Source organism: Barbatula barbatula (genome assembly GCF_947034865.1).
Source record: "Barbatula barbatula genome assembly, chromosome: 19".
NCBI classification, from domain to species: Eukaryota; Metazoa; Chordata; class Actinopteri; order Cypriniformes; family Nemacheilidae; genus Barbatula; species Barbatula barbatula.
The window spans coordinates 21,290,512-21,303,459 of NC_136782.1; the positions used below are offsets into that span (position 1 = coordinate 21,290,512).

Genomic DNA, 12,948 nt, shown 5'->3' on the forward strand with positions numbered 1-12,948 from the left:
CTGAAGTTCACCCCACTTAAAAAATGATGTTTAAGTCATTAGTTGTCATGACATAGTCAAGTTTATCGAATGAACAACAGAGTAAAATATTTTTTGTTAGCTGAACATAAATGGAGAATATAGATTGAGTATTTTAAAATAAGCAAATGTATTAATCTTTTACTCGGTCATTTATTAACAAAGTTCAGGAGGAGCATGTGCAGATCCAATCTCCTTTTAGCTCGGGCGAAAAACCCAAACAAATAGACAAGATGCCTTATCCTCATTCTCTCTACATTTTCGCAGCATCCCTCCTCCATCCCAACTCCTCACCATCAGCCTTTTTTACCGCAGTATAACAGGGGGGAGCGCTTTGTAGGGAGAACATTTTGCATGTTGGATTTTTTTTGCATGTTGGATTTTTTTTATAACCTATAGTATGACTGCAGGAGACAAACATGACAGACACAAGACTGGATTTATTATTGCTGTCATGTGACCTTTCAACATTTATATTCACCTCGCCAAATAGCATCTCTATCACCTTTTTTAAAAGACCGTCAAAAAGTTCATAAAGTGTGTAAATAAAGTGAACACACTGTAAATTGTTGGTCAGCTCAAGCACACTGCATTGTGGGATACAGTATACTCTTCTTGTATACTGCACACCTATTCACAACATTCTGACACAGACTGAGGTGCAAGTCAAATATAACAACTTCGTAAACGATCAAGAAGCATTTTTGACACCAAGAATAAAATATGTCCACAGAATAAAATATTTTCGAGCTTGACATTAACTTGAAAAATATTTATTTCTTATAAACATAGCCTTACAATAAGAAATATCTTTTTAGCTTTTTAAAATGTCTTTCAATCCCTAGTTTGCTTAATTTTTAAATACTAGTCATCTTGAGGGCGCCTTGGAAGTCAGCTGGGACCCTCTTGTGGGCCGTGTCCCCCGTTGAGAACCATTGTTTTAAAGCCAATTATTCTATGTAGCCTAATTACAGTTTATTTGGGGGGGTGACTTGCTTCAAAAAGAAAAAAAACCCAAAAAAATTTATACTGAATGTAAAAATGTATGAATGTATAATTGTATGTATTATTAAAGGGATAGTTCCCCCAAAAATGTAAATCCTGTAATAATTTTCACATCCTCATGTTGTTCCAACCCTGTATAAATGCCTTTGTTCTGCTAAACACAAGGGAAGATATTTTGAAGAATGTCAGTAAGCAAGCAGATCTCATGCCCCATAAATAAATACTATATGAGTTAATGGTGATGAAATCTGTTTGTTTACAGACGCTCTTCTTTCTCTGTGTTCACAAAGAAATTTATACAGGTTTGGAACAATCTGTGGTTGAGTAAATGATGCAGAATATACATTTGTGGGTGGACTTTAAAACGGTTTAATATTTGGTTAAATTGTCTTTTGGTTGAACTGTCGCTTTAAATCTCAGGTAGTGTGTTTGTAATGAAATATGTAATAATGTAATGTTCAGGCCCTTATCTTTTGCCAAACTAGTTTAACATTCTTGGAGTGATGTCCAGAGGAGCATTTGAATTGTGGATTACGTTGTTTTGACTAATATACCTTCTGTTCTCTAAATGTATTTTTTTCACTGCTGCGTGTCATAAAATGACCATAAATATTGTTTCACTCCTAGCAGATGTGTGCTGATGTTACATGACACAAATCTGGCATCTTTAACAATTATGAATTCAACATTAGCTATATAACTTTATCCATTTGTAAATGACAACCAAGAAAGACAATCTTTCCAGAAGTAAATTGCACATAATGTTCACTCCTGTCATTCTTTCTAATATCTTTTGGTTCCCTCTTCTGATCAAAGTAGGTCATTATCTTTGAATGACGAGGTACTTTGGCAACCAATCCACTGCAGTCTTGTAGTCCAGTTTCCAGTCTCTGTGATACGCACCTTTCCCGGATCAAACCTCCAGTACTGCTGTTCTTTAAAGAAGTACAGTTTTCCATCAGGCCACGTCAGGGCCCCGTTTACCCCCCGTGGAATCCCTTTCCAGTCACTAAGATGACGGGGGTAGTACGCCTCTGGTTTAAGAGTCTTTAGGTTCAGGACGAAATAACGGGATCCTTTCAGGAGCACCATCTTGCCCAGAGGCCGGTAGAAGAAGGCACAGTCGGGGTGTTTGGGAAGCCCTGATTTACTGTTCTTCCTGGGGAATCCAGGATCCAGAAGGGTGTCCGAGTAACGCCACATCCATTTTCCTAACAGAAGCATGAAAAACACTGCAATTCGTTACTTTCACATGGTGGCCAATATGTATAATTCCCTACAATCTCATTTGTACGTTTCTTTACAATCTGCTTCCGCTGCAGTGACGTCCGGTTTAGGCTTTATTCTCTCTTTTTGTAAAAGTGACATTGTTGGAAATCATACAAACTCTTGTAAAACAAATTGAGGAGAGGTTGGAACAGGCTTGTACTTAAGCTTTAAAAGGAACAACCATTTGTTATTTCTGCGTACGTCTTCTGTTCTTGGAAATTACAGTCTGAAAATCATTGCACCTTTAAAGAAGTAGAGTTTGTCGTCTTGTGGGGAAAATGCAGCTGCTTCGATGGCCAATGGGAGTTGCGGCCAGCGTGTCTGCAGAGGAAGAGGACCGTTCGTACTTCCGTTAGATAATGTCCAGAATAGACGGCCCTGAAACACCAGCACTGTCCCGTTCATATCTACAAAACAAGTTCAAGACGACTAATGTCCTTTACATTATATTTACATTTGGCAACTTTTATCCAAAGCATTGTCTAGTGCAATAATGCGTTTTGTTAATCTGAGTGTGCGTTCCCTTGATTCGAACACATGACTTACACTATAACACAAAGGTCTACCAACACACATGAAATAAAATGAATGTGCTTTTCTGTTCTTACCCATTGTGATGGCGTCAAAGAAATCCTGACAGTATTTGGGTGTGTAGGATCCTTCAGTGTGGTCTTTGGAAATCCCCCACTCTTCTACAGTCAAACTAAGAGCCCGTCCTGTCAACTGCTGAAATCCACCCGCAGATGGTTTACCTGTTCATCCATACAAACATGCAGAATGTCATTATGTACCTTTGAATTCGAGACATTTACACACAAACTTGATATTAAAGGAGCCGTATGTAATCATTTTACTGTATATGATCAAAACACTACCTTCATATGTTCGTAGACATTTAGGCAACATGCCAAGTTCATTTATTACACGGCTCATCTGAATGCTTGATTCTGATTGGCCAGTCGCAACAATCCAAGGGATGTTCTTTTCAAATAACAACCGCTCAAAACTAGTTACAACCTGTAACCCGGATGCTGCAAATCATTTTGAGCAGGGCTGTTTATAGCCAGTTATAGGTCCTTTTCATATGACGTCACGCATCTTCCGTTCTTCCGCTAGCGCCTCAGAATGGAGTTTACCACCTTGCTCAGCTGCCACTAATACGGCTAGATGACAAGTTTCTTACAACAAGATCAAAAGCTGGATAAAGGATAGAAATTCTTTGTTGAACAGAACCCATTTGATTATGAAAGTAAGTGTTTTCTTTTTGAGTTAGCGAAGGTGCTAGGATATGTACTCCAATAAGTGTTCTGTCAGTCAATGACGTCACAAAACATTAACATGCCTCATACTAAACACAATAATAATCTTACCGATGTCTTGAGTACTCGTATTTTCAGTCACTGTTGTTAAATTCTTGTGCGTCGGCAAAACGGAAGCTCTTCTTATTTTGCAAAACGGAAGTTATGATGCACTGCTTTGCGAAAATGGCGTCATTGTGAAAAGGGCCTATTCCACTCTGAAATGTGCGTTCCGTGCCAGAAAGTCTGTTTTTGTTTTGGTCCGTGTGACCCCGCCCACTGACAATTTACCCACTAGTGTATTTCGACAGCTCGGCTCAACAATCACAGCGATCTGGGTCAGAGATGGCAAATTCCACCCTTTCCGGTAATATAACGTTGCAAAGTTAGAAAGAATGACTGTATTATTTTACAACTTACGAGGAATAATATATAATTGTATTACGGTTATTTAATTAATCGACAGCAATATGGCCTGTAAAAGTGACCTCCGGAGGACGCAACCTCTGAAACGAGCTGACCATTGAGTTATATTTGCGAACAACAAAACCACTACAAACGAATAAATTATAAGATAAACTTACAGTGTAAAAGTTGATGCTTTCCATTAAGTGTCTGGCAACTATGAGCGGCGAGGAGGGGAAAAACCCTCGCCAATATTTTTGACTTTGGACCAGCCTCATTCGCCAGGTGTCAACATTACATACGTATCCTTTAAATGCCATTAACACCAGCAAAAAACGAAGCTTTCCGATAATATCATTCTTCGCAGATGATTAAAAGTCATGCACTTTGGAACGAAACGGCACTTTTCACAAAATTGTTTTGTCAATCTGTTAAGCTTTGCAGCACTTACTGCCATCGGATTACTTGTGTTGACAAATTTCTCACATTACAAATATAATCTGCAAAATAAAATATCCGTGAAAATAATAAACACCAGGGAAATGAACATGCAAGGTCACAACACAGCGGATGAATGTGAAATTACAGTCGAGTCCACTAAAAGATAACACTCTCTAAGCAACTCTCAAGGATTTTCTTTCAACACGCGATAATCTTTGTAATCTATAGAAATTACTTAAAATAAAAGATTAAAGACATTTTAACGCATTGAAAGCTGAGGAGGAACGCACAATCCCTCCCCTCCGATAAGCATGAGGATGGACACGCACCCATTTTGTTTCACGAATGTTCAACAAACATTTTTCTAGCAGCAGATGATAATATCACAGTCTCAGTGGACAAACAGGGTTAGACAAATAATTACTGTGTTCTGTACGGAAGTATGCATGTCTCATGATGCTGTAAATATCACTTTACCATCTGAAGAGGAAGAAAAGAATCTATTTCATTTCATCAGTCTTTTAGTTGGGTTTACACTTCTTTTATTAGTAAACTTTGAAAGTTATGTTTCAACTAAAACAACTAAGACAAAATAATTGATTTCTCTGTAGTTTTGAAGGGTTAAAGCTGGCAAGGCCTGTGTAACTGGAGGGTGGATCTGTCCCCAAACCGTAAACTACCACCACACTAGTTAAAGTGACAGTGCATTCTTAATGGTCGAAAATGTGTTCCGGAAGTTTCACCCATAATGGTTCTTACAGCAGAACCGACGGGAAACAGGTTATAGATCCTGTGATATTTATATATGAGATACAAAAACACTACATACTACTTTTTTTCATAACCAAGAATCCTACAACTATGCACGTGTTCAGAGGAAAGGATTGGGTTAAAGGTTATTGTTGGGATTGGGTTAAAGCACGTTCAGCCCTTTAATCCAAGCAAATAAATGTATTTTTAAATATGCATATTAACTTTGTATTCTGGGTCTAATTAAATGTTTATCAGATATCAGTGAGTTATGTTTTATGGGGCAATTCCAGGATTTATGGACATAAACATGCTCGGAGAACGAATTTGTTACGAATATATTGAACCATCTGTTTACATTTTACTAAACCCTTGTTGATAGAGTCTAAAGATAAAAAAATGTCAGTCTGTGAACAAATCTTCGATGTTAAAAAGGGAAATAAACGTGATAAAAAAAAAGGAAGCGTTTTTTGGGAGACGACAAATTTTGCTTCTGTGAAATAAAACGCACAATCCTGAAGCAATAATACCCAATGAATGCCTCTTTAGAGAACTTCAAATAGTGACTTTATTTTCATTTTCATTTATGAGTAATATGAGGCGTCACGGATGTGACAATCCTGAAAATGGCTCTAACCTGACTATGAAAAAAAAAGCTTTAAATATTTGAAGAGAGATCTCACATGGGGATCTGAACCACCAAATGTTAATATCTGTGCTGTTACCGTAGTAGAAACTCGATTTTTTCATGGTAAGCTTGACATTTTTACAGAATTGCCCAGTATCATTCTCTAAATTAAATGAATAGTATTACCGTTTTGCAGCATCCCTATTTGAAGAAAATGAAAACTGGAGATACAGATTAAAATAACAGATTTATCAGATTTCAAAAAGCTTTTGTTCACTTTGAACCAATACGACAGTAATTTGTAAATGGAAAAGTGCTAAATTAATTGTTTATCTTATTACCTCGATTTTGAAAGCCTATGATCGTGTCTCGTCATGCTGTCAGTTTTTCACATTGCTGTTGGATGACTTCATGTCACTCCGGAGGTTTGATTTTGTTGAAATTCTAAAATCGCTGGACTGGAATGGCCACAACCCACACACACACACACACACAAACCCACCCAAACACACACACAACACAAACACACAGACCTCCCTGATATGCAGAAAATTACAGTGAAAATCTTTGGGAAGGGTATGATAGTCTCATGGGGCTTTTATTTTTTGGAAGCACTATACAATGAATATACTGAAAATGTAAGAGAACATATAAGCTGCTTAAAGGGAGATTTTAGAACTAAGTATTTCACTTAAATATGAGTCACAACATGCGAGTGATTCATTTTCACCTTACAAAATCAAAGTGAGTAGTAACTTAAACTTCTATATATAAGAACATGATATTTTTATCGGTTTCTCTGGGGTGCTCAAAGGGTAAGGACACTGTCCCAGACAAAATAAGTGTATGACACTGTGGCTGGATTTATCAGCTGGAGAAGGTCACAGTCAACATCCTCTCAAAATGACCCAGCAGTGACCCTGGAGTTACTTTGCTCTCTGGATGATATACACCACACAGCTGGTGAAGTAATGACGTCTACTAAAAAATACGTTCAGAACGAACCAATGTCAAATTATTGCTGTAAATAACATAGATTGCATTAAAAGACGACTTTTGTTATTCTATTTATTGTTATCTGTTGTGTTATTTCACGATATTTCATTCATTCATAAGTTTGCTCTGACGTCACTCTGCACCCAGGGATTCCTCTGGGTCCTAGTGCACGTACGACTATATGCATTTGCATATAATTATTAATTTGTCTTTTTACAGCTCCTCGACAGCTGTTCGATCATGTGATGCTCAAAAACCCACCTCCATCCCCAACTCCACTTCAATTGTTTGCATTTATCAGGGAATTTCTTTTATTTCATCCTGTATGGATCCTGGTTAAGATTTTTTTGCCATCTGGCCCTATTAGATTATATCCTTTTAGTATATTCATTTTGCATATCACTATCAGTGTAAAAGATGTACTGTAGATCCCTGTTATGAAAATAATTCTGCTTTAAACTATAGTATTAATATTATGGCTGTACTTCCACTCTGTTCATACAAGGCTGCATGGACAGGCTGAGAGTTTGCCCAGAACACCAACCTCAAATATTGTTTAAACCATTGACGGTAGTGCTCCTGACAGAACTGAATGTTCATGCCTTAGCAAATGATTAAGCATATTGTTCCAGCCTCTGTAACAGGACAGCATCAAAGTCTCCAGTCTGCAGATACACAGATTCTTCAGTTCAGTAGTCAGAGTTGAGGTAGCTGCGGTATGCACCTATCCCGTGTAATGAAGATGTATTTAGCGTGTGGAAACATGCCAGGCACATGCTAAAGGAACAGTTTTCCCTGACGGTTTCACTAGCCTATCTGTCATATACAGAAACTCTATGTTAGCTTCAACTGTGTTGGGAAAAGCTTGTGTAAACACATTGAAAAGAATAGGGTACTTTGTGAGTTCAGGAATGTGTATGTTTACAATGAAATGGGTTGCGTGCGTAAAACCATTCCGAAAACACAACAGGGCGTATAGCGGTATAGAGAAAGGATAAACAAACCAAAGTTTTTGTTCTTCTGTGTTAAGCTGACACGAGCTAGCTTTATAGCTATTACTATAAAAATGTAAGACATCTACTAAAGGCAGAAGCTGTGCTGCTTTATTAAGCTAAATATTAATTCAAATAAATCTCAGTGCCAGCAGGTCATGACTGAAGTGCCCTTGAGGAAGACACCTTACCCCTGATGCTCTGCAGTAATGTGTCACTGTAAAAAGAAAAACTACTTGTAAGTCGCTTTGGATAAAAGCGTCTGCCAAATGAATAAATGTAAATGTAAATGAGACAAAGTAAGCTATTACTTTACACACTATTTCTCTTTTTAGTTTAGACTTGCATTAAACCATCATGAAAGGGAATTTTGCTGGCAAGCACTGCTCACATAAGATTACATAAAATGCAGCTTGCAATGTATGCAAACAAAGGAAGGGGATTCATACATTGCATGGCCACACTTGCAAAGCATTCAGATAGCATATGATCTTGAAATAAGGATTTACCATAAAAATGTTGTATAGCTGTGATGTCATCCCAACTGAGCAATGCATTGCGACCCATCTTCTTATAAAATGGAGACATCAGAGCATGACGGACGGGTGAATGAACCAAGCCCAAGGTGTGGCCAATCTCATGGGCTGTTACTAGGAACAGGTTGTGTCCTTTAAAGCGGTTGAGGGTCCAGCGTTCAGCCATGTCAAAGTGAGCCTCACCACGAGATGGAAGAAACGCATGAGCCAGAGACCCACCTAATGACATAATAGAGGGAAACCTTACCAATGTGTAAACAGTATAAATATAATGACCATGTACTACGTCCGCAGATACAAAAACGTCAACATCCTCAGTGTGTATAAATCGGGTAAGTGTGATTACACCAAGCAGGACATGTGTCTGAATCTTAATTTCTACAGTATCAACCAATCATATCGTTGCATTAGGTATGACTTAATATTACCTTTAGGACTGGCTTAGGGGCTTGTATGGCTTTACCAACAATCTTTTATTTGCCTCTGGTTTAGGGGTAAGTTATAGTTTGGATTGTTTCTTTGACTGGAAGGTAGCATTAAGTGTGTTGATGAATCTTTAATCTGTTTTGTCAGATTCTTTAGGCTATGTGGTAAAACATCATCTATAAAATGGCATCAAACTGTAGAAATTACTTTCTGTGGTAATATTCATTTTTAACAAGGTTCAACTTTAATACCAAACTGTACTGCAACACTATCGTGAAAGATAAAAACTGAAAAAAAGTGATGATTATAATGACAGCTCTCCTGCACCTGGTCCATCGAATGCATTCCCTGTCCCATCATTATGTTCCCCTTCAAAGAAGGCCAGACGGATGTCGGCGGGACCCTGAGTGACCTCCTGGAAGACCAACCCGGACGCATTACTCCAGATCTGAAAGGCTGTGAACACTGCCAGACGCACTTGATGGGCAGAGAGGTACTGAGGCCAGTTCATAATGCGATAGGTCAGGTGACGTTTGTACCACCTCTCACCTGTAGAAGTAGAAAAATACTATCAAAACCAATGATTTGTTCCATCCATACACTTTAAGCTCAGCCACGAAGGCTGATAGTTCTGTGAACGCCAGCCAATGAATTTCAGCAATTCAGGCGTCCCGAATATGCTGTTTTCTTTACAAAAAAAAGAGTACTGTTTCAGTTTTAAATCATTACTACCCAACATTCCTGTTTGTAGACTTTAAAATGCACATTCCTGCAACTAAAACAACAACTCCATTGCCCATGAGATTGCACAAATGCAATTACACTGTACAATGACTTTAAATTGCTGTTCACAAATAGTTCCCTTTTAACTTGATGAAGCCTAATTTTGAAGCAATTTAGTCTGAAGATGGAGGGCAACAATTCTTCTCAGTGTTCTTTATTGCATCATTTCAACAGACAACAAAAAAACCAAAAAGACAAACACCCAGCTACAAAATCAGGTCACTGTAGGGCAAAACAAAACCAATTGTTTCTACCGATCTATGAGATTGGCTTGGTTCTAGTTAAAGATCCACTGAAATCAAAAGGCTTTTTTCCTCAAAAATAAACTGATACGCTCCTAAGGGTCCTAATATGCTCCTTCAGCCTCTAGTCCAAGTTATTGTACATTTATTATGTCCTACATGGTGAATGACGCATAGTGCACTAGATAGAAGATATGGTATGATTCAGACTGTGTAATTTTCCGTATCACGCAAGCGGTTCCACTCGACTGGGTTGAGAGAAACAACAGCACAGGGCAGATCATCTTAAATCGTGTAAATCTTCAGAGTAAACGAAATGTGTTGTATTTTAAGGAAGAGATCAGACTCCGCAGCCGCTATCTCAGATCTTCCTGATCTTTCCATTCAACCTTTATACCACTGTATTTTTACGCATTTCCTAGTGAAATGAAATTTGGAATGAGAGAAAAGTTGGCGTGGTTTTCGCCTTTCTCTGCCATTTGATTGAATGTATAAAAACCGCCGATCCATTTTAACTGGAACTGGTAGCAGACTGACAGGTGAAGGGGAGGAGTTAACCCATGTTAACAGACATCATCTAACATTCATTTTCTGATTTTAGCTGACGATTACGAGGGCCCACAAATTTAAAAAAGAGGATGACCCACATTGATTAACTATTTACAATAAACACTGCTATACTTCATGAAAAAATAGGCATTTATCATTTCACTGGGACTTTAAGCACAAAGCAAATTACACATCATAGTCTCCGTGTTTTCTGAGTTTTAAATGTGCCATAACAGAATCAAATGTTAAAAAGAGACCAACACAAATATTTGAAACAGTTTGAATATTTTGTTTGCTCAGAACTCTCCCTATGTACTGTACAGTGCTTCTTTAAATGACAAGAAACATTGCAATGTGTAAACCACAAACTCGGCTCTTAGATTATCAGCATGACATGATTTTTAACATGAAATAAATTACAAACACCACAATAACACAGCTCACAGTCGGAAACACAGTATGCTTGCCTTTTCAATATATTATTGCCAGATGGACCTGCAGGTATGACAGCAAGGGAACCATCAGAATACAAAGTATACACGCCACAGAGCTGTTTTTCCACCAAGAACATATTTGCCCGCATCAGGTACTGACATGAACGCACACACAGTCGCTTAGATTATGCTGCATTCCTGACATATAACCACATTCTCAACCTGACATGTCGGAATTGACGCTTTTCACACCCCTTCCACCTCAAACAGACACACACTAAGTCTTTATTTCTTTATTGGTTCTTTGGGGAGACCTGGGTGCTATATAGCACCGTTCCGTCTAAAGCCCCAGTATGGTTCTTCAGAGGTTATTTGGGGAGACCTGGGTGCTATATGGCACCATTCTGTCTAAAGCCCCTGTATGGTTCTTCAGAGGTTCTTTGGGGAGACCGGGGTGCTATATGGCACCATTCTGTCTAAAGCCCCTGTATGGTTCTTCAGAGGTTCTTTGGGGAGACCAGGGTGCTATATAGCACCATTCCGTCTAAAGCCCCTGTATGGTTCTTCAGAGGTTATTTGGGGAGACCAGGGTGCTATATAGCACCATTCCGTCTAAAGCCCCTGTATGGTTCTTCAGAGGTTCTTTGGGGAGACCAGGGTGCTATATAGCACCGTTCCGTCTAAAGCCCCTGTATGGTTCTTCAGAGGTTCTTTGGGGAGACCAGGGTGCTATATAGCACCATTCCGTCTAAAGCCCCTGTATGGTTCTTCAGAGGTTCTTTGGGGAGACCAGGGTGCTATATAGCACCGTTCCGTCTAAAGCCCCTGTATGGTTCTTCAGAGGTTCCTTGGGGAGACCGGGGTGCTATATGGCACCATTCCGTCTAAAGCCCCTGTATGGTTCTTCAGCAGTTCGATATAGCACCTCGATCATCCCAAAGAACCGCTAAAGAACCACTGAAGCACCAAAGCATGGTTTCTTTATAGTGGTTCCCCTATGATTACGAACCTTTTAGTGCTATATAGCACACGTACACTCGGTATGGACACTAATTATACATCCCACTGTATTTAGCCCTTATTAGGTGACGCACCCTACCCAGCAGGCGCAGAATTACCCAAGCCTCGGGGTAAAGTTGTGCCGCTCCACCTCCTCTTTTAACAGTTTCCCTATGTTAGTCTGGAGTTTGGGTGGGTAACAGTAAAAGACTTATAATAAGGTCATATCTTCCAATACTACAATGACTCCATTTCACTGAAAGATAGTTTAAAGTTGTTGCTCGAAGACAAAGGACAAATGAAAGAACTTCAGCCATTATAAATATCAACAAAAGCAAGATAGATTTAAATACACTTGAATGATTAACGTATGTGAAGTGACCATACCTGATACGATGTTACGTTTCTTACGGAGGTGCTGCTCGTGTCTGTCCATGTAGCCGGTGAAGATGTTGTTGACCCTTTGACCCCATGCACTCTGGCTCTGGGCATCTTTAACTCCGCAGCGGGGTGATGTCATCTTCCCCAGAGTGGCACTATCCAGCCTTCCAGTGATGGGCAGGTGAGACAGCCACTGAAACTCTCTAAACACAGGACCACGTACAGTATACAGTATATAACAGCTGCGTTTCTTTTGTTCAGTGTCCTTACTCTGTTTTCTGTGCATCTTCCTAAAAAGAGTGATGAAATTACATCATTTCATTGGCGAGAAAATGCAATAACTTACCCTATGGCTGACTTTATTTCAGCAGCATTGTGAGTTTTATTTTCCTCATGCAGATATCCATATCGCTCTAAAAAACCCTGACGACACAGACATCATGACATCATTACTATCAACCCTGTGACGACGCCTGCTGATAAGGGCTCTGATTACTAAATCAATGACATATTTCATTAAATCGATGTTAACTAATGGAAGGAGGAAAAATAATATGTTGCAAACAAGGCAACAATTGCAGACAAACCCAAGCTGTTCATGTAAAATGGTTCTAAATGGAAAAGCATATCCACCGGTGTACACTGTTGATCAAAAGTTTAGGATCACCTATTCATTCTTTACTTTTTAGAATAATAGTAAACACATCAAAACTATAGAACTACACAAAGTTAACTATGATAATTACAGTATGTTGTATCTACCAAACTCATCGCCCAGAATTAGCAAAAATATGAA

General features: G+C 38.8%; 1 protein-coding gene across 1 annotated transcript; it reads right to left on the reverse strand.

Annotated features, from left to right (window-relative positions):
• Positions 1 to 440: 440 nt before the first annotated feature.
• On the reverse strand, positions 441 to 12,573 carry mmp28 (matrix metallopeptidase 28). The gene is made up of 7 exons (XM_079481024.1): positions 12,499 to 12,573; positions 12,159 to 12,355; positions 9,092 to 9,313; positions 8,312 to 8,557; positions 2,901 to 3,044; positions 2,535 to 2,699; positions 441 to 2,234 (listed from the first exon to the last, which is right to left on the reverse strand). The coding sequence occupies exons 2-7, from the start codon at positions 12,289 to 12,291 to the stop codon at positions 1,834 to 1,836; spliced, it is 1,311 nt and encodes a 436-aa protein (XP_079337150.1). The 5' UTR covers positions 12,292 to 12,355; positions 12,499 to 12,573; the 3' UTR covers positions 441 to 1,833.
• Positions 12,574 to 12,948: the final 375 nt, after the last annotated feature.